Below are 21,305 nucleotides of genomic sequence, written 5' to 3'. Positions count from 1 at the left end.
ACCTGGGTGTCTCAGCTGGTTGAGTGTCTGACTCTTAGTTTCAGCTTAGGTCATGACCTGTGGGTCATGGGATCAAGCTCCATGTTGGGCTCGCCATTCAGCTGGGAGTTTTGCTCCCCTCTCCCTCTCCCTCTGCTCTTCTCCCTACTCATGTACTTTCTCTCTCTTTCTCTCTCTCTCCCCCTCTCTAAAATAAATAAAATAAAATCTTTTAAAGAATTTTAATGCATATTCAACTGTATCTTACCAAAAGCAAAAAAGGGAACTAAAAGAGGGATACTGTCTTGTATTCAGGTAAAAAAAGGAGTTAGTGTTACAAAATGATAGAGGATTGGTTGGGACCGGTTTATGTGGCAAGACTCATATATGCATTCATTCATTCATTCATTCATTCATTCACTAAATAACTGTTAGAGTGTCCAATCCAGGCTGGCCACTGCTAAGGAACTATAAAGATGAAAAGCCATAAATCCCTACCCTTGGAACGTTCATAGTCTAGGGGGAAAAGAGACCTGGAATTTTCTTTTTAAATGTAAGTGTTAAGATGCACCAGGAACAGCGTAATAAAACAGGTAAAGGTCACCTTTATAGCACTGATACTTAGGTAAGACCTGAAGGATCAGCAGGCATTTGTCAAGACAACTTGACTTGGGAGGGAATGCTTTTCTAAGTGAACTTCACAGAACATGCAAAGGCCCTGAGGCACAACTGACTTTTCTGGGTTGGCCCTGAGCAATAGCTTTATATACACACTAGGGATTTGGAAAGAGAAAGACATCAGGTCTTACTTTACCAATTTAAACACACTCTTGGACACACATGCACATTACCATAGGTGATGATAAGCAGCACAAAGTTGAGGTTTTTGAAGACCCGGACAATGGAACTTAAGTACGATGCATCAGGGGACGCCAAGGCATAGCTCAGAGATTGTGCCCTGCTGGGGGGGTGTTTAGGCTTCTCCTTGAATACTGAAAGGAAAGAAACAGAGATATCACTGCAAATCTCCATGGCCCCACCCCTGCAGAGCTAACACGTGGACAAGAGAAAAGGTTAAGACTCAAAAAGGAGGGCGCCTGGGTGGCTCAGCTGGTTGGGCGACTGCCTTCGGCTCGGGTCATGATCCCAGAGTCCTGGGATCGAGTCCCGCATCGTGCTCCCTGCTCCATGGGGAGTCTGCTTCTCCCTCTGACCTTTTCCTCTCTCATGCTCTCTCTCACTGTCAAATAAATAAATAAAATCTTTTTTTTAAAAAAAGACTCAAAAAGGAAATATGAATTCTTCAATTAAATCCATCAGTCCCTCTTTCTTGAAGCGGTTTCTCACCACCTGTGGCTTTTTCTTCATGGCCTCTGGATGGCTGCACTCCTTGGGCCTCCTATGCAGCATTCGAGGGTCAAGGAGTCCCATAATCAATCAGCAAATAACATATCACAGCACACTGAAAATAACATAGTAGTAATACATGGAGAGAGAGAAAGTGAGAAAGTTTGGGGTTAGTGAGCCCAGTGAATGGCTTAGCACCAAAGCTCCTCCCAAAGGGGAAGGGACCGTGTCGCCCCTGCTTAGCAGAGAGCCTGGCACATGGCAGCCAAGGAATATTCCCTGAATAAGTGAAAAGATCTTCTTCTGTTGGAAAAAACCTCAAGTCAATTCCTAGTTTGTCACATTCTGACTCTAATGTCTGCCTCGTGAAGAGACAAGAGAATTAACACACACCCCTGCAGAAGGGGTAGGAAGGACTGGGGAGAGATAGCACAAAAACCATTCATTTTATATTTGATTTCCAGCACAGCTGGTACAAAAATTTGATGGCACTGATCGCTGTTCAGGTTCTGGGGCCAGACAAGTGTAACCATTTGTTTGGTTAAATTGCTTCCCCCCCAAGTTGGGTCCAGGCAAGCTCCATGTAGCTTCTCCACACGCCATGAGAATGCTCCTGAAAGGTCAATAAACTGTCTCTAGTTAGAGGAAGCTCTGCAGGTGAGGTTTACTCTCTTGAAGATCAAAGCACCCCCCCAGCCCTAACTTCAGAGCCCTGCTTCTTCCTTCTCCAGAAATACTCCTGGATTACTTCCTGGTGTTGGAAACCATTCATCCACTGTCTTGTCCATTCACCTCCCTTTGCATGAGGGGAAAGAAAGCAAGGCAAGAGGCTATCTCTCTTCCATTTCTCCAAGGTCCTGGAGAAACTATAAACCAGAATTCAGATCAGATTTTTCAGTTCTTTACTCAATTAGCCAATCTCTGGCTTGATAATACAATGTCAAAACATACAAATGTCTTACCTTTGGAATTTCAAATGCAAAGAACCACATGCTCATCTGCTACGAGCGCAGGCATTTGAAGCTGGGCACGTTACAAGTTGAAACTTAAGGTCTGGTTGAGTAAGAGGGACCCTGGATGAACTGTTCTTTCCTGAGGCCATCCACACTCCCGTAGCTTCTCCCCTTCCCAGAAACAGCAAGTCCTCCACCCAACATATCCTGACAGCTTCGAAAAGCCATCAGACTTTCTCATCTTGGAGCCCAAGGGGAGAGAGTGACTCAGTAAGAACAGTGGAACAGGGTGCACAATCATAAAACAGGAGGTGGGGATGGCAGGGAAGAATGAGACCTTTTTTTACCACGTGAGATGGAATGTTAGGAAGAAAGCTGGTTGGTTAACCTTTAAAGGCGAATGACTAACTGAAAATTAAAAAGCCTCTACTATGCTGTTTCTGAATTTATCACAACACATGTAATACCATTCAGATGATAAAAGAGGATATATAAATATAGTAATCAATATCTCAACGATCAAATGTACATGCACATAAAATTAATAGTGGTTGTCTGAGGTTGGTGGTGGGGATTAACTGGTACCGTCTAAGTTAATGGTTATTTCTTTTTATTTTAATTATTTTTTTTAAAGATTTTATTTATTTATTTGACAGACAGAGATCACAAGTAGGCAGAGAGGCAGGCAGAGAGAGAGAGAGAGAGAGAGGGAAGCAGGCTTCCTGCAGAGCAGGGAGCCCGATGCGGGGCTCGATCCCAGGACCCTGAGATCATGACCCGAGCTGAAGGCAGCAGCCCAAACCACTGAGCCACCCAGGCGCCCCTATTTTAATTATTTATTTTATTTATTTATTGAAGTAACCTCTACCCCCAACATGGGGCTTGAACTCACGCCCATGAGCTCAATCAAGAGTCGCATGCTCTACCAATTGAGCCAGCCAGGCACCTTGGCTATTCTTTTCTTTATGCTTTTTTGTATTGTTCAGATTGTTCCATAACCAACATGTATTCCTCTTATAGTTTAAAAAACAAAAAAGCCTCAAAAATGTGGTCCCCACGTATTCTCAGATGAATCTACAAGAATATTAGTGTTTGTGGGTCAATTCTGTTTTAGTTTCGTTCCAGAAATTTAGAGTATGGAGTTACACAGGGTTAGGTGATCTCTGCCACTTACTACCCATCTAATGTTGAATAATTTACTTAACTCCCCTTAAGTCTCATTTTCCTCTTTGTGGGAAAGAGGGGATTGATGGGATTGGTGATGGGAATTTCCCTCAAGATTCAAAGAGATCAGGCATGTTTAGCATAGTGCCTGTGATATATATCATAAGCACTCAGGGGGTTTCATCACAGGGATCAATAGCCTGCCCGTTAACTCTGGTGAGGTTTTATTGGGGAACCGGTTGATTACAATTAAATCCTTACTGAGCAGCTAACAAAGTACACAAGAACAGCTAGCACTCTATTGGCTAAGACATTTGAAGACCTCAACTAGCAGCCTGGCATCTACTTTCCGTAAATGTCCGTGGTATTCTAAGGTCATGTTCACAAGGTCCCCACCCAAGTCAGCAGAACCTCCCTGCCTCATGGCCCCCCATCAGTCTACTAATGACCTTACCGATGATGACAAGGATGAAAAGCAGAGTAGCCACGCCTGCTATTATGTAAAACATGATGCTGATGTGGTAGGCAAGCTTGTCCCGGTCTTCGATGTTGGGTACCAAAACAGGAGGGACCAAGAACCCAATTGCAATTCCAAGCTATAGAAGACAGAGACAATCAATCACAGTTTCCAACAGCCAAGAGATGACAGCATAAACTTAAAGAGACTCCTGATAAGAAGCACAAACCCTAACTTCCAGGCCTCCTTAAAACCCCAACAGGAATTGGTCCCCCCTCTCAAAACACCAAAGAGATCTTTCATTTCATTGACAACTCAACTCTTTTTATTGATTGAAACTTACCCCTGATCACCCTATCGATACCTATTGGAAAACATTAGAGTTGGGGTTCTCAAGGCAGGCTAGCTCTTCTCTATCTGCAGACTAATGAACAATGTACTCTATAGTAGAGTAAAACATTGATTTTTTTTTCCCCACTGAATTTTTCATCTCACTGAATCCATTAACCTGGAGCTTTGAGACTGGCTGACAGAAAAATTCAATTCTATACCCTATAACCCCAAGAACTTGCATTCAGTAGGAGATGAAAGCCTAAAATTGCTACCCCACTCACACATGTGAAAAAATAAGTTCATTGTGTAAATAACTCATAATTTACAAAGCATCTACAGTGTGAAGTCACATGTCACCACATAAAGGTACACACACAGGACATGGGGGCATGAAAACTGGCTATAAACATGCATGCGCACACACCCACGAATTAAAACATCTCATTCCTGCCTCACAGTTCAAATTCCCAGGATCTGATAGATAACATGACTCAGGCATTACCAAGTTCCCAAATGCCTAGATTCAGTGATGGCTTACTGTGACGTAACTCCCAAAAGTCCTTCTGCCACACATACATACCAAGGCAGAAATCAGAAAACAGCCTGAGAACTCAGGCAAGCCTCAAATTCCCAAAGTGAAGGAAGACGAGTTAATCTTTTAAGGTCCCACTTTTCTTTACTGCACTTGAAAGGAACTGTGGGTAGAAGGTGAGTTAGTTTCATGCGACCCTATAACAACGTCTGTTACACCTGTCTGTTGACCACCTTGATTGCTTTTCCAGCCTGTCAGTTACAACCACTCAGGATGGTGGTTCTCAGCTCTGGAACAGTGGCAAAAGTCATCATCGATAGGCTCTGGATAGGGTTCTTCCAAATTTGCCAATATATAATCAATAAATCAAACAGATCTTTAAACCATCTATTGTGTGAAAAGTACTCTGCTAGATATTTTACCAAGGTACTGCGATGGATATGGCACAATTCTCGTTTTCAAGTAACTTTATAATCTAGTGGGGGCAGGGACTTTAAAACAAAGATACAAAAGAATAACACAAAGGGGGTTATTGTGGGTTGAAATCATAGGATGCTATTGTTTTGAAAGTTCCTTTGTCATTGTCTAGTACAGCCTGATTAATACAGGGTCAAGTGGAAGTCAATTGAAGGTAAGCTCTAGGAGGTGAGTCACACAGGGTCATAGGAGTTCTAGCAAATTTGAGATAAGAAAACAGATCTTTTAGCTTCTCCCCCCAGGGCCTCTGCCACTGGGCCTGACAGGCCTCACCAGCGCTAAGAGTCCTGAGAAAGGGTCAAGTGAGCCGAATTCTCCAGAAGAGAAGATATTTCATGTCCTTGGAGTCTTCTCTGATCCTTGGTCACAACGATTTGCCAGAGTTAAGTCTAGCTTAAGGGTTGATCTCCAATAATTTAAGGGGTGTAAACCAGCCAAAGACAAAGGGACAAATACAACGGGCACAGTTGGAAAACAGGGTACCCTTCAGGTTCTATCTGGTCTCCCACTACTTGGGTGTTGGAGATCTACACGTTCAACCGAACCCCAAAATGTCCCAAGGTATTAAGGAGGTCATGTATTGCATGGAGCACTGGGTGTGGTGCATAAACAATGAATCTTGGAACACTGAAAAAATTAAATTAAATTTAAAAAAAAAGAATGAGGACAGATATGGGATATCATCCAAGTCTCTATGATTCTTTCATTCCCCAAAAGACCTTGATACAGGAAAACCTAATACTCAGTAATCTTCTGCCTTGAGAAAGAAGCCCTCCCAGCTTGTTCTACACCAGAGCAGACTCTGATTCCTCAGAGACCACACTCCATTCTGTCTATACACGAGGCCTGAATGAGTGCTATTCCACATGGAAGCCTTCTCCAGACAGCAGGCTGAGGCAGTCAGCTGTAGGGACCCGTGGTGACCCAGCCAGAGAGCAACACTGCCACAAGGTACACTTTCTTCAGAAGGAAATTGACTTTGGAGGTACTTTCGTGGTCAGCGTGGAAAACAAAAACATCCGGATTGGACTGCTGCCTCTTCTGTTTTTTTCAAGACGTATTTGTTCCTTCTTCTTGAGATCTGTGTTCAGTGAGAGTTTACAGGCTCTGCTCAGCTCCCAATTCCTGTCTGTTCCCTGGCAGGTGCTCAGTCATGTTGGCTAGCTAGACAGATGGATGGATGAACACTGGTGGAAAAATCTTCTCTACGCAAAGCTGGCAGTATCGCACAGGTCTGCCCATGAGGGTCCCTGTTCTTTCTACAAACCACATTGGATTCAGAGGGGTAAGGGGAATATAAAAAGGTTTACAGGGGAGGAGGTAGGGAGAAGGTAGGATGGCTGGCTATTTCTTGAGCATCTACTATGTACTCTGTATCTAACAGCATTTATCTTTTTCATTTAACCCAAGAAATTTTACAATAAAGACAAAAATGAGAAACACTGATGGTCCACACCCTGCCTAAGGTCACATGGACAGCTAGCAGAAGAACTGGCCCTCCTAATACCAGTTCTGACTCCAGAACCTGAGCTCACCTACCATCTCCTGTGAAAAGTTGATATGACACTAGTCAACATGGAAGCCTAGGTTCTCACCCATTCAAGTTCTGTCATGAATTTTCTAGGACACCTCAAGGGTAAAAATCAGAGACCTGCAGCCCAAGTCAGTACAAGATTAACTCAAAGAGATGGGAGAATGATGCCCCAAGAGGGTGTGCTGGCACCTTTCCTGCACTTACAAAAACAAGACCCGGGCCATGAATGAAAATGATTAAAAATAATTGCTAACTGGTTTGATTGGTTTATGTCCTAGCGTTTGTCCTAGTTTTACCATCCTCAACAAATTATTAGTTGTGGGCAAAAAACACAATACACAGTCAAACCATCCAGTCTTGTCTCTACAGGAACTTATGCTTTAAAAATTGCTTTTCAGGTGCGCCTGGGTGGCTCAGTGGGTTAAGCCTCTGCCTTCCGCTCAGGTCGTGATCTCAGGGTCCTGGGATCCAGCCCCGCGTCGGGCTCTCTGCTCTGTGGGGAGCCTGCTTCCCTCTCTCCCTGCCTGCCTCTCTCCTTGTGATCTCTGTCAAATAAATAAATAAAATCTTTAAAAAAAAAATTGCTTTTCAAGTGGAATTAGGTTCTCATCATTTCTACAGCACCAATAGCAAGATTGCCCACACTGCCTGAAAAAGCCACCAACCTTGACCCCACTGTGATCCTGCAGGTCTGGGATTCATCCTGAGTACCTGTAGGTTCATATGTAGGCAATCCTTGTCACCCATCAAGGGAGCTTGGGTGACAGTTTGGTCATGGGTGTCCTAACAGCTTCCACGTGGCTCTGCTCGCAGACATTTTCCACTCTGCAGCCAGTGATACTGGCAAAATATGATTGGATTATGTCCTTCCTCTACCTAAAACCTTGCAGTGACTTCCCCTTGCTTTTAAATTAAGTAAAAACCTAAGCATACCCACGAAGTTCTGCACTGGGGGTCATCTGCCCCGGCCAACTCTCTGCTCCCTGAAACCCTGCCACGCTGGCCTCCTCTCCATCTTTCAAACGTCCAAAGTAGGGTGTCTGGGTGCCGTGTCCTGCTCAAGAGGAAGTCTGCTCCTGCTCATATGCATGCTCTCTTTAATACATACATAAAATCTTCTTTTAAAAAATGTCCAAAGCACCTTCATGTCCAAGGACCCACAGGGATTTTGCACCAGCTTCCTCTGACCAGACTAGAATACCCTCCCTCCTCCGGTTCACCGAGTCCATGCAGACATCCTTCAGGCCTGAGCTCAAGCCGCACTTGGTCAGGGAAGCTTTCTCTAGTGTCTCATTTGAGGTCAGGCCCCACCCAGGTAGTTTTATACTTGTGTGATTATTCAATTGCCATCCGTCTCCCCAACCAGACTGTAAGTACCAGGAGGGCAGGGCTTCCACTGATCTCTAGAGCGCAGCATGTGATACTGATCATAAAATGCACAGAGTGGAGGATCTCAATCCTTGAAACCACCCCAGAAAGAAAGATGTGGGTGTCCCGCTGTCCCAGTTTTATAGTCGATGAAAGGGAGGTACAGAAAATTGACTTGCCCCAGGTCACACAGCGGGAAGCGTGAGAGCTTAAGTCTGAACACACAGCCGTTCTGAATCTGGAGCCCGCGAGACTCATCCCTGTGGTTAACTTCACCCCAAAGAGGGCATTTAACAAAAGCATGAAAAGGCAGGCTGGGGTACTCAGTGCTCACACCCTGGTTTCTATTTGCCCTCTCTGCAAACCCAAGGGTGATGTCTAAATGCTGTTGCAGCATCAGTGGTCAGGAGTACTTCCAAAGCAAAGGTCACAGTCAAAAACCGCACCCGTGCCACCTGAGGGGACTGGGGAACAGGAAAAAGCCATACTTTGTGTAAAGCACTCCTTGTCATTCTTGCTTACTCTGCATTTGGCAGAGCAAACAAAAACCCAGAAAACCAGGCTGCCTCTAAGAGGCTAAGATTAGAGGCTGCCTCTAAGAGGCTAAGATTTCCAAATTTAATCTCTTTGCACGGGACAAAGCATGTGCTATGTTGGCTCTAAGATCCACAGGACCACTATCCCCATCGCTGACCATAATGGGACATTCAGCAAAGCCTGGAGTCACCATTGAGTCAAAATCGTGGCACAGAGCTGTCCTCCTACATGTCGTGTGGCCATGAAGATACCCAAGCCATCAAACGAGGACCCTGGGCCTTCCACGAAAGGCAGGGAGCTCTGTGCCAACACCATGGTGAGGTCTTTGGTCCTAATATTCCAGGGACAGACCACTGGTCCCCATCTGAATCCTTTGCTAGGCTGCTATGCACCTCATCCTTCTGTCCCTGGGCCATTGGTAAGGTGGACACTGCTCTTCTTGATAGAAGGCAACCACCTCAGCAAACAAGTTCTCACTCACCCAACCCCCTCTTCTGCTCACTCCTCCCCCAGGGCATACCTGCCATCCAAACAGAGATGACCCCACTCCGTACCAGGGTTGGGCCATTTCTGGGACATTGCCTCATTCTTTTCCCCTGGGCACAGTCACCAGGTCAGGGCCAGGCATGTCTCTGGGATTTCAGGGCTCCCAGGAGCTGACATCCTGGTGTCGTGGATAAAAAAAAATGTCTCCTAACTTGGTGGGCAGCTTTCCCTGCCACAGAGCCCTTTAGAACAAAAACAAGTCTTTGTCTTACTTCAAACATGGTCTGCTTTTGACCTAATGGGTTCACTTAATCCTCAAAGAATTCACACCTATGTTGCAAACCCCTCGGGTTGCCTGGGTGGCTTATTGGTTAAGCAACTACCTTCAGCTCAGGTCATGATCCCGGAGTCCCAGGGTCGAGTCCCGCATTGGGATTCCTGCTCCACGCGGGGTGTGCTTCTCCCTCTGACCTTCCCCCTCTCATGCTCTTTCTCTCTCAAATAAATAAGATCTTTAAAAAACAAACAAACAAAGAAAGAAACCCTCACCTTTCCTCCTTTCAATCTCAACAGTCCTGGAAGACATCATCACTCTAATATAGTGGTTAGGGACTCAGGCTCTGGGATCAGAGAGATAAGAGTTCAAATCCCAGCTCTACCTGTTATTACATGTCTGACTGTGGGAAGCGGATTTACCTCCTTGTGCCTGCTTTGTAATGCACAAAAGGAAGATACCATTATCTAGTTATACTGTCTAGCTCTCGCGGTTATTCTGGGGTCTACATGAGCTCCTTTGAGTGGACTGCGCAGCAGGAAGCTTCACACCAAGGGGTGGCTACAGCCACGGCTCTCCCCTCACGCCCTCTCACAGTAATGGCGGCCGTGAGAAGCTACCAGGCCTTGAAGTCATGGTCTGTTTAGGGCCGTCAAACTGCCCTCCCTGGTTCTCCTTGTCTTCCCTCTCCAACTCCTTCCCTCTCGTGGCTCTTTCTCCATTCTCTCAGTCACCCCTGACCCTGTGCTCTGACACACACTCTGTCCCCGAGCCTCCCAAGCCCTCCCTGGAGCCCTCTCTGAGTGGGTAACCATGGGCTCTCCTCTACCGCCCTGTGCCACACACTCAGGCACACGTTCCTCAGCGCAGGGCTGGCCACCAAGCCCCTGTCAGCGGGTGGGGGGTCCCTCCAAGGAATCAGGCCTTTCAGAGGGAGGAAGGAAGTCCAAACCCCTCAGACTGCTGTTCTTGGCTTTCTTCACCTACTTTCAACTGTCTTTCCAGGCCCTTCTCCGCCCACTTCCTGCTGTGTCCCTGGTACTCCAGCCAGATTGGACTTGGACGAGTCACGATTCCAGTCTCTTCGTGGTCTAGTTTCTACCTTTATGCAAGCAGCTTCCCCGCTTGGAAAGGGCTCCCTCTTTTAATGTTTCAGAGCCCATCTCAACATCAGCTCCTTTACTGGGTTTTCTTTGATTATACTAGCGAGGAGAGATCTCCTTGCCCTGAACTCCTCTAATCCCTTGGTCTTCTGCCATTTTTCTGACTCTAGTCTGGTGCCTGGTAAACAGAGCAGGGGCTCGCTCAATAAACGGGTGTTGAATGAAGAGGCTTCAGCTCACTGGCATGTCAGGAACACCTCACTCCCCTTCCAGATTAGCCACGAGCCTGGACCTGGGGAAAGACGTTGCCGGAAATTGAAATGCAGACCGAATTCTCAGAGAAAGTTTGCTATTTAAAACCAAACCAAGCCAAGCCAAGCCAAACAAAACAAAAACATGATTGAAGGCCCTTTTAAAATCAGAGCCACGTGAAAGATACATTGGGGTTCAATCTAGATTTTCACACTCTTAAAGCCCATCAACCCACGTGAACAATCTTAAAGCACACGGCCCAACGCCGCCCCCAGGAGGGTATTTTTATATCATGAGTGACGAGATACACGTGCGAACCTACACATCTCTATGTTCACTGGCAATGGTCTTACACTCTAAAAATTAACCCGAAGCTAAGGTTCACAGAGTACCACAGTTGAGGAAAAGTTAAACTACACAGGGGCGCCTGAGTGGTTTAGTCGGTTAAGCACCTGCCTTCGGCTCAGGACATGCTCCCAGCATCCTGGATCGAGCCCTGTGTTGGGTTCCCTGCTCAGCAGACAACCCACTTCTCCCTCTCCCTCTGCTGCTCCCCCTGCTTGTTCTCTGTCTCTGTCTCTCTCTCTGTCAAATAAATAAATAAAATCTTCAAAAAAAAAAAAATTCAACTACACAGACCAATGTCAGGAAATGTTACTACACAAAAGGTCATTTGAGTCCATGAAGAATTTATGGACACCAAAACGTGCTAAAAATGCGGTAAGCCTGATTTCCATCCCATACCTAATTATGCCCACACACTTCTGGGGCTGCGTGGCTCGACACGGGCGTCTTCGGCATGAACAGCACGGTGCCACTGACGCTTTGTCTCCTAGGACCACATACACGTGGGGTATTAGGTGCAACTCAGGAGTGACGTCAACACTCATGGGCCATCCCTGGTATGTGCTGGTGTGGGCATTTAAACATGGCAAAAATGCTTCTATGGAAACACACATTAGCACATTCCAGTATGTCGCTTAAACATCTGTTTTTACACCTACGTCTGGGTAAAATGATGCAAACAGGGGCTCCAGGGTCCCAAATGTAAGGTACTAGGCCAGTGGAAAGGCACTGGGCAGGAAAGCCATCTTTGGACCAATGGGGGAGGTGCAGAAGGGGCATCCTGGCACTGAGTCTGCGGATGCCCGAGGGAAAAAAAAAAAACAAAACAAAAAGAATGGGGTGGGTGCCGGGACATTGAAACATGAAAGCTGAACACCAGCTGAATTATAGAAATGAGCCTCTGGCCACCTAGGAATGCTGGGCAGCTCCTAGGAAATGCCATGGTAAGCAATAATGTGCCTGCAAAGCCCGCTCATATGACTGTATTTTTGAAATTCCCAAATCCAAGCCTTTGGCTTCTTTTGAAAAGACCAACTCAGGATTAAGGAGGGAGCAGACCTTCAGGAACAAAAACAATCCCATTGATTTAGGAGGAAATCACTCACCAAGGGGGGTTTATGCATTTAGAAGGCTAAGCGGAGGTCTCTAAGAACTGAGGAAGCAAGGTCACGGTGGTCACAGCTAGTCAACCCAAGACGTCCTTAGGGCTCCCTCCCCATTCACAGGGTCTGTCCTCAAATCTACAACTGTGCTGAGGGCTTCTACCACCTGGACACTGTTGGGTTTCTTCAGTCCTTTAGGGGAAAAGAGGTTAGGGAAATGCAGGAAGCAGCAGTTAGAGAAATTAGGACGGCCTGCTTCTCAGGGAAAGAACTAATAGCCGCTGATACGTGGAGCTCACATGCCCGAGTCACCACGGCACTACTAAGCCACATACACACATACAAGCGCAATCTTTTAATCCTTATTTTAAAATTGAGCATTCAGGGGCGCCTGGGTGGCTCAGTCAGTTAAGCACCTGTCTTTGGCTCAGGTCACAATCCGAGGGTGCTAGGATCAAGCCCCGTGTTGGGCTCGCAGGGAACCTACTTCTCCCTCCTCCTCCGCCTGCCCCTCTGCCTACTTGTGCACGCTCTCTCTCTATTTTCTTTCTGTCAAATAATAGAAATAAAACCTTTTTAAAAAAATTTAAAAATTGAGCATTCAGGAGGAAAAAATTTGAGGAAATGACATTTGTGTAGTTTAGCCAAGGTCATATAATAATAAATGATAAGGCCAGACTTCAAGCTCAGGCCATCTGGACTAGAGTCTGTACCCTAAGCCTTGGGTTAAATGAGCAGGTCTTCGCTGTTAGCAAAACTAAAAGGAAGAGCTCTGATGCATAACAAGCACCTACTATGTGCTAGGCAGCGTGCTAAGTGATTTTTTCACGTTATTTCATTTAATCCCCATGGCAACCACCTAAAGTTGGCATCGTTGTGTCGAACTTGGTTTTTATAGATGAGAAAACATCTCTGAATTGCCCAAGGCCACTCAGCTTCTAACAGCAAGACTGACTCCAAATCCAGTAGGCAGGGTGATAGTCACAGAAGTGAGTACCTTCAGACACCTGACACGTCCCCCAGTCTTATATGCTCCATTCCATAAACCAAGCCCATCCCTCTAGGTCTAGCTGTTGGAGATGAGAGGTACCTCCAGCCATAGTCTGTTTTGTTTACTACTTGGTTAGACTTTACACGATTTCTTATTCTTATGGGATGCTTTTTGGATTTTTCTTCACATAGGGTGGTGGTGTCTCCCCAGATAGATGATTAGCACCTTGAGGACAGGGTCACTGATTTACATTGCCTTCTGTGACTCTTCCCCACATGGCACCAGGCACAATGCCAAGAGGAGAGAAGGTGCTTGGGAAACAGCTTCTAAGTAAAGAGATAACTCAGGATTGTGCAGCTCAGATCTAACTCAAGTATCTACAGCTGACAGGTTGGGCATAACAGCAATTAGGTCTATTCCAAGAGCTTACCACCACAAGAAAGCAAAAATGAGGAGGAATGACCTATAGAAGACCTCCGATTTGGGCTCTGAAGATCAGCCATTGGGATATGGGACTTCCCATCATCAAACCTACATTCAGTAGTGATTGAGCACCAAATGGTCGTACTAAAAAGAAAGGGAGGAGACAAAGTGCTTGTATCACCAAGCTTATAAGCTATCGAATATACCTTGATCTTGACCTACAGCCTTGGTGCTGGGTTTCACTCCTCATCTTTGGGGGGGTGCAAGGTAGCTGAAGAGCAGAGGTGCACTAGGCTATAAACAGAGAAGAAGCTAGGTTTAGGGGAGGGGTCTGAGTTCTACAGGGAATTTTTTTTTTTTTTTTAAGCTGAGCTTCCTATCTGTTCCTGCTTGCTGCCATCCACTCAGGAGGCTCTCAGTACTCACACTCCTTCTTTTCAGGGTTAGAGTTCCTCTTGAAATTGTCCTCCTGGTGACGTCTGCAAAGGGGTAATTCTAGGTCTATATGAACACAGATGTGAAGCCTCCTCTACCTCCCTTTTCACTAAGAGCCCGTGGCGCTGCTGGCTTCACTACTCAAAGGTCCCTCTGCTGACACTGCTGAGGGCCAATGACCACAGGCTCAAAGAACTTCCCCATGACTCTATTGCAAAAGAGGAAAAACGAGGGGGCATCTTTCGAACCGCCAGGCCAGCCAAAGCAGCGGAGCACAGACCTCACTATCTCCCAGGTTTCCGCCCTGGAAGTGGGCAACGTGCTTAGCTCTATTCAAAGGCTTTGGGACTTCGCACCAACTCTGCCCCAGAAGCCCGCACATAGTAGCCAACGGATCAGTCCCGCTGTCCTGGGTACAGATGGTGGTAACAGCCCAGACACATGCAGTGTCCCATGCTGTCATCCCTAAAAGGAGTTCGTGTGACAATAAATGTTTCTATCCCTCCCACATTTCTTCGAAGTCTGATTGGACTTTCTGAGTGACAGTCCTCCCCTTCTGATTTTCGAGGGTGAAGTTCAGACCCAGGTGATTACTCAGGGGGCAGGCCCTGGAAGAGTTATTGTTTTGTGGGTTACCATGGAAAGACCCAGTTCCTCTTCCTGCAGGGTGTGCCACCAGAAACAGACAGGGTGGTTCCAAAGCCGCTTTTTCCTAGCTTGTGAAGTCGACTGCACAAGTTAACTAACCCTGCCTCGTGATCCCGAAGAGAAATCTAGAAAGAGAAAGAAATCTCTGCCACCCATAGCTAACACCACCCCAAGGAAGCAGCACCATCAGATCTGGCTCTGTGATCTAGGGAGTTACTCAGGGACCTACTTACACAAGAGCATCTCCCAAAATCCTGCTCTGAAGATGCCTCCTCTCCTGCTTGACCTGATATTTCCACCATTAGTCACTCCATTACTCGCTGCCTTACAGTTTCATCTCTCCTCTCTTAAATGTGAACTCGGGGACCTTTTCTTTCCCATTCATTGCTTCATGCTTAGCACTCAGACTGCTGCTCAGAACAAAGCAGATGCTCACTAAACATTTGTGCAATACAAAAATGACAGTTGCGCTGCACTGTCTCAAACAAAACAAAACAAAACAAAACAACCAACAAAACCATAGCTCCTAAGAGCACTGAGTTCTAGAAGCGCAGTGTGTGACCTTTAACCCGAAGCTGTCCTTCCTGAGACGGTCCGGCCAAGAGGATGAGAGCCTTCATTCCCTGGCTCCCATTAGTCACATTACCTGCTATCAACTGGGGGCATGTGGGGAGGCTGGCTGGAGGGAATGAAATCCAGAACAAGCAGGATTCAAGAAGACAGAGGGGATGGCCAGGGGACTGTGTGGGTTATTTGCAAGGGACAGAGATGTGGCCCAGGGCAGGAGCACCCTTCGAAAGGCCATGGGTTTTGGGGGACAGCATGAGAATGCAGGACTAGCCATTCCTGGGGCAGATAATGGGGTAGCCTTTTCTCTGAGGAGGAACAACTCTGGAAAGAAAAAAGACAATGTCTTCACAAGTTACAGCCCAAGCCCCCCCAGTCCCTGTGGGTTACCACTGATCACTGCCACTAACTGTAAAGGCCCTGGGTGGAAATAGGGGAAGGCCAACACCACCACGTCCTCAAAAGAAGGCTCCTCACTCTGGGCCACGTGTCCTCCGTGAAGACCATATCGGCTCTGTGCTGTGCCACCATGGATACCCACCTTCATTGAAGAAAGGAGCCATCCTGGGCATGTATAGATTGAAAAGCTGCTTTGTGCTAACCCTTGGCAAAAGCCCCTTCTGGCAATCAAAAATAATCAGAACGTTCTGCAGGATTCCTGAAGCTGCAGAATGGGTCAGGCCAAGAGGCTCAAATTAGCAGGAAGACTCCAGAACCCAGAAGCTCTAGGATGGGTTCCTACAGCCAGAATGACCAGAGAGCTTATGGAAACGAAAAGCAGATTCTAAAGGGCAAGAATGCCAAGCTCTGCAGACAGAGGCTGCCGTCCTCAAGCCAAGTGCATTCCAACCACCGCACTTCACAAAGGCAACGGGACATGCGCTGTACGCATGTCCAACGTTTTATTCCTTAAGTGTCACTGAGCAAGTCCAGAGTCGTTTTTTCCTTAAAGGCACTTAAGAGCCTAGGTTTGCACAACATACAACCTGAGCAGCAAGGCAACCCGGTGAGGTCAAGGTCAACAGCAGGATGCCCAAAGTCAAGCAACTTGCTGCGTTCAGAGCAGTGAAGTAAATATTGGGACTTATGATGGTCCCGTTCCCGGCCCCGCTGTCTTCCCACAGAACCTCGCTGAGCCGTGACAAGGCACCAACCAGCCACAGGTGCCTGGAAGACGTGGTCGGAGACTCCAGATGACCCAGGGCCTGATGGACTCCTTTGCAGGGCGATTGTGGTAGAGCTGAGGAACGTGTTTGGGTCATCAGAAAGTGGCAAACACATTTACCCAGCACCTCTTATCAAAGTTCTTTCTGGACAGGGAAGCAGAAAGCAGTCCGATGGGAGGAGAGAACGTCCATGTTTCCTTCGGTGCCTGAAACAAACCTCTGGCCAGTGATCTGGGCTCTGGGAACATGACTTATCTCCCCCCCAACAACAGCCTGAGAAGCAAACACTGGCAAGGACGGTCTTGCTCCACCAACGGGGAGGGCTGTTGAGATGCCTTTCTCAAGGCCACACGGCAGGCCGGGGGCTGAGACTGTCCCTTGGGACAGGGACAGTGACACTCCAGTGATACTCAGGACATAGGGCGTGGGGAGGGTTTCCAGGAAGCTGCTCCAGAAACCGGAGAGCCTTGATCTTTCCCGGCCCTGCCCCGCTCAGGCAGCCCGGAAGGGAGGCTTTATCACCACCTGCTGCCTTTCCTGACCACCTGCTTCCAAGGCTTCGGGAACTGAGGCTCTAGGTGGAGGGGATTTTCTCCTGGGGCCTAGTTACAGAGAAAAGGTGGAAAAGATTAGTCAGAGAGTTGAATCAAGCCACATTCTTCCCTCACCCCAACTCCTCTCCTCCTGAGGCTGCAGGTGACGGGGTACGAGACGATAATCACAGAAAATGCTCTGGAATCTTCTCTCAGCGATGAGAAGATAAGGTCCCACGGCTAAAGTGTAAAAAAGCCAGAGCACCAGACATCCCCCTTCCCATCCAGAGAGCCTCAGTCGCTGCTGTGTGCCAGGCGTGGCCTCTTCTGGTTGGTATGTTACAAGCAAGCGGTGGGGCGGGGGCGGGGGGTGACCTCTCTGCAGGAGGGTGGTGACTGCTGGCCCCAACCAGCTCACCGCTGAGAGGCTGAGAGAGTGGACATGGGGTGTGGACTGCTTCACTTGCCCCACGTATGGACCTGGGGAGGGGCATCTGCCAGCCTAAACTTCAGGGATGGCAGCAGAGATGAAGGAAAGTGACTGAAATCAAAAGACGCTGCAGAGAGTGTGGTGTGGAGGGAGCAGGCGGGTGTGGGCTCAGGAACCGTCTCCGGAGGGCTTTTTTGATTCCGAGAGCCTTCACACACTCCCTCACCTAATTCTGGTAACAACCTTGGGAGGCAGGCTTTCCTGCTACAGCTCACAAGGCTGATGACCGAGGAGGGCAAGCGTCCTGCCGGACACCACAAACACAGTGGCGAGCAGCACCGGGTCCGGGCTCCACGACTCTTTCATCCCAGGAGTTCTCGAACTTCAGAGAGTGTCAGAATCCCTAACAGAGGATCAAAAACACAGATTCCCGAACCCCACCCCGAGACACTGATTCCCTGGGTCTGCTTGGTGCCTAGGAATCTGCATTTTAACAACACACACCACCCCCCTCCACCCTCGCAGGTGCTTCTGGTACTGGAGGCGCAGGGCCCTCCCTTCGCAGTGGCTCTCGGCTGCCCTCAGTGCAAGAAGTCAAGAGACTGTTCTCCAGAGCTAACTTCCCTGTGCGTCCTAGACAGGGGTGGGGGGAGAGAGAGGGATCTGTATGCCCGCTGAGCTCCTCGGGAAAGAGGAAACGGTCCTCCGAGCGAGCTCACTGAGTGGTTCCACAGACATGCCCAGCACTGAACTAGAAGCCCAGGGCAAAGGTCTGAGGAGGCACAGATTGCTTCACAGGGCAGCCACCACCCCGAACAAACAGCCCATTGGAATGGGCCCCGCCCACTTCTCGGAATAGACGGACACCACAGTTGGCCTCGTGTACAGGGAGCGGTCTCCAGAGCCATCAGAGGAGACCCAGCCATGGCAACACAGTAATTTGGGGCAGAAAGCACGCATTTCCAGGGGAGAGAAGAAGGGGGAAAAGGAGGGGGAAAAAAAAACAACCCAACTCCTAAATTGGCTCCATCATTGTGTCCTCTCACTCCCCACACAACCCCCTCGGGAGCCAGCAGAGCTGTCCAATCAAAAGCGGTCTCCTGGAAACGCACGGGACTTGTGTTCACCTCCGCTCTAGAGAAGGAATCAGGCTCCAAAGCAAACACTGCTCCATTATGAGGTTCTGAGACACACAGATTGCAAGAAGATGGCAGGCAAGGAGAGCCCAGTGCACCTCCTATCTCCCCTGCAGCACCCCGATGGCACGTCTATCATCTGCACGCATGCCCAAGCAAGGCGTCCTCTTGAACCACCTGGTGCTGAGAAGCTGAGCTCATGTTTTTGCACAGCATAAAAAAGGAAAGATGCCCGCAAGGAGGTCAGAAAGCAGAAGAATCAAGGTGGACAGCTGGAGCCTGCAAGGCGGCTTCCCCCCTCGGAACAACTCAGTAAAGAAAAAAGTCCTTCAGACCCAAGAGAAGAAAGATGCTCCATTGGGTTCACTTCAGGAATGGTAGTGGGTAGAAGTCGGGAGACAGAACAAAGAAAGAAGAGGAGACACCGGCTGTCACGTGAACCACACAGTTTTTTATCATGCTTGATGGGGTTCCAGCCCTTATCCTGCGATCCACTCAGGGTTGTTTGATGTTGGGGATGGGGGGGGCGTAGTCTAAGTCAAGAAAGGGATATCCTGTTAACAGCATTGCTGGAAAAAGATCAAGAACCAGGCAGTAGAAACCAGCTGTGTCCACCTAACCTTAGGTTTGTGAGACGAAGGACTGATGATAACACAGCATCTGTGTTATCTCAGAGACTCGAAAGTCTTCATCACAGACAACAGGTGTCATCGCCACATGCTGTGAAAGAAACACCACCTCTGAGCCCTACATACAGCTGTCCGTTTGAGTGGCTTTCAAGTGGGACGAGTCCCCATTGTGATACTGCCTGGACACTTCGCAGAATGGCCTGCCCTCCCTAATCACCCAACCCCTGGTCACTCCACTCATGCAAAATCAGCTCATAAAAATCACCTCCTCAGGGAAGCTGTCCTGGTTGCTCCCCATTATGCTCATACTGGGATAATGTCCTCCCATGTGCTGTGTGACCTGTAAGGTCCCATGAACATACATGGTGGTATTATGAGTCTTTCAGTGTTGGCCTCTCCTTCTAGATCAGGAGCCCCCTGTGCAAAGGAGCAATTGTGTTTATTGACGGTAGTACTGATAACATCTGTTCTTCATTGAGCACCTTTTCATCGAACAAATTCTGCCAGCTGAGAGCCCTCCATTATGTCTCACTTAACCCTCTCCTTTACCTTCTGCAATAGCCACTATTGTCTCCCGCTTACAAAAGAAGAAATCAAAACGTAGAAAACCTAATGGACTTGTCTGAAGGAACACAGCAGAGCTAACGATGGTGTTCTCAACCACCCTGGGTCTGGCATGGTTCAAGGCACACAACACAGTAAGGACTGCATAGCTCTTTCCATTGAAGGAACAAGACTGAATCACATCAGAAAGACAAATCCAGGTATGACAGTTCCTTCCTCCAATGACCTGAGCTCTCAACTGAGTAGTCACCTTAATGCCTGTGAGTGTGTCTGTGTGTCCATCTGTCAGCACCTGTTACACCCAGAGCCCTGCTCTGAGATATGGGGGAGGTTTATTAGTCAAATTTCCAGCCCTCTGATAAGTTTCCCATGTAGCTGAAAAAGGGGGGGGGGCGCGGAGAGAGGGAGGGAACGACAGGAGAAAAGATAAGGAAAAGGGGGAAACACAAACCACCAGGAAACAAAGTATCCCAGTGTCTCAGTGAACTCAGCAAGCACCCAGAGGGCCCAGAATGCTCTCCTCCAAGCACAGACACTAATGAGTTGAAGACAGGTGAGCAGGCACCCAGCAAGCAATGGATTTTTTTTTTTTTTTGTAAAATACACATAGCATGAAACTTAGCATTTTAACCATTTTTAACTGTATGGTTTAGTGGCATGAAGTATATTGCTATGCAAACCATCACTTCTACCCATCTCCAGAACATTCTTCATCTTCCCAAACTGAAATGCTATACTCATCAAACAGTAACTCCCCGTTCTTTCCTCCCCTAGTCCCTGGCAACTGCCATCCTACTTTCTGTCTCTATGAATCTGAGTACTCTTTGTACCTGTGGTATCATCAAAACATATTTGCTCTTTGTCCCCGGTTCCTGGTACAGAGTTCTGAAAGCTGTTGGCATCTCGTGAGTGTAGGAGTGTCTTTTGTTACTTCTAAGAAACCCTTTTCCATCACATCTGAATTTATGATGCTGAAGTGACTCAGAGCATGGCCTGTCAATGGCCTTAGGATGGGCTAATCTCCAGAAAATTACATGATTCGAGTTTGGGAACTTTCAGCCTCATCCTCCTCTGACGTCTGAAGAGGGAAGGGGAGCTAGAAATTGAGCTCTATAAAAACACACGAGCAAGGAAATTCGGTGAACTTTCTGGTCAAAACACATGACATCAGGGTGGAGAGGCAGGGTGGCAGGCCCAGAGAGACCCCCGCATCTCTTCCACTTGGCCGTTCCTGAGTTGCATTCTTTATAATAACGAGTAAAGTTACCTTACTAGTAAACAAAATGTTTACCTGCGTTCTGTGAGCCATCCTAGCCAATCATAGAACCTGAGTAGGGGTCATGCGAACCTTCAATGTATAACCAGTGGGTGAGAAGTTTGGCTGGCCCCCAAGACTTGGAGATGGCATCTTAAGTGGGGGCAGTCTTGTGGAACCGAGCCCTGAACTTGTGGGGTTGGCTGGTCGGCATTAACTCCAAGTAATCAGTGTCAGAATTAAATCTGATTGTAGGACACTCAGTTGGTGGCACAGAATTGGAG

At 47.7% G+C, this 21,305-nt stretch overlaps 1 protein-coding gene across 1 annotated transcript in view; it reads right to left on the bottom strand.

Annotated features, from left to right (window-relative positions):
* Positions 1-21,305, bottom strand: part of FLVCR2 (FLVCR choline and putative heme transporter 2) — a 53,172-nt gene that overhangs the window by 21,424 nt on the left and 10,443 nt on the right. The window contains exons 2-3 of the mRNA XM_082733617.1: positions 3,898-4,039; positions 831-971 (exon numbers count right to left, since the gene is read on the bottom strand). Coding sequence (XP_082589743.1) covers positions 831-971; positions 3,898-4,039 — 283 coding nt within the window. The remainder of the gene's footprint in view (positions 1-830; positions 972-3,897; positions 4,040-21,305) is intronic.

This window comes from Mustela nivalis, assembly GCF_964662115.1.
Source record: "Mustela nivalis genome assembly, chromosome: 6".
NCBI lineage: Eukaryota > Metazoa > Chordata > Mammalia > Carnivora > Mustelidae > Mustela > Mustela nivalis.
The sequence above is the reverse complement of the archived record's forward strand: the minus strand, read 5'-3'. Positions and strand labels throughout refer to the sequence as shown.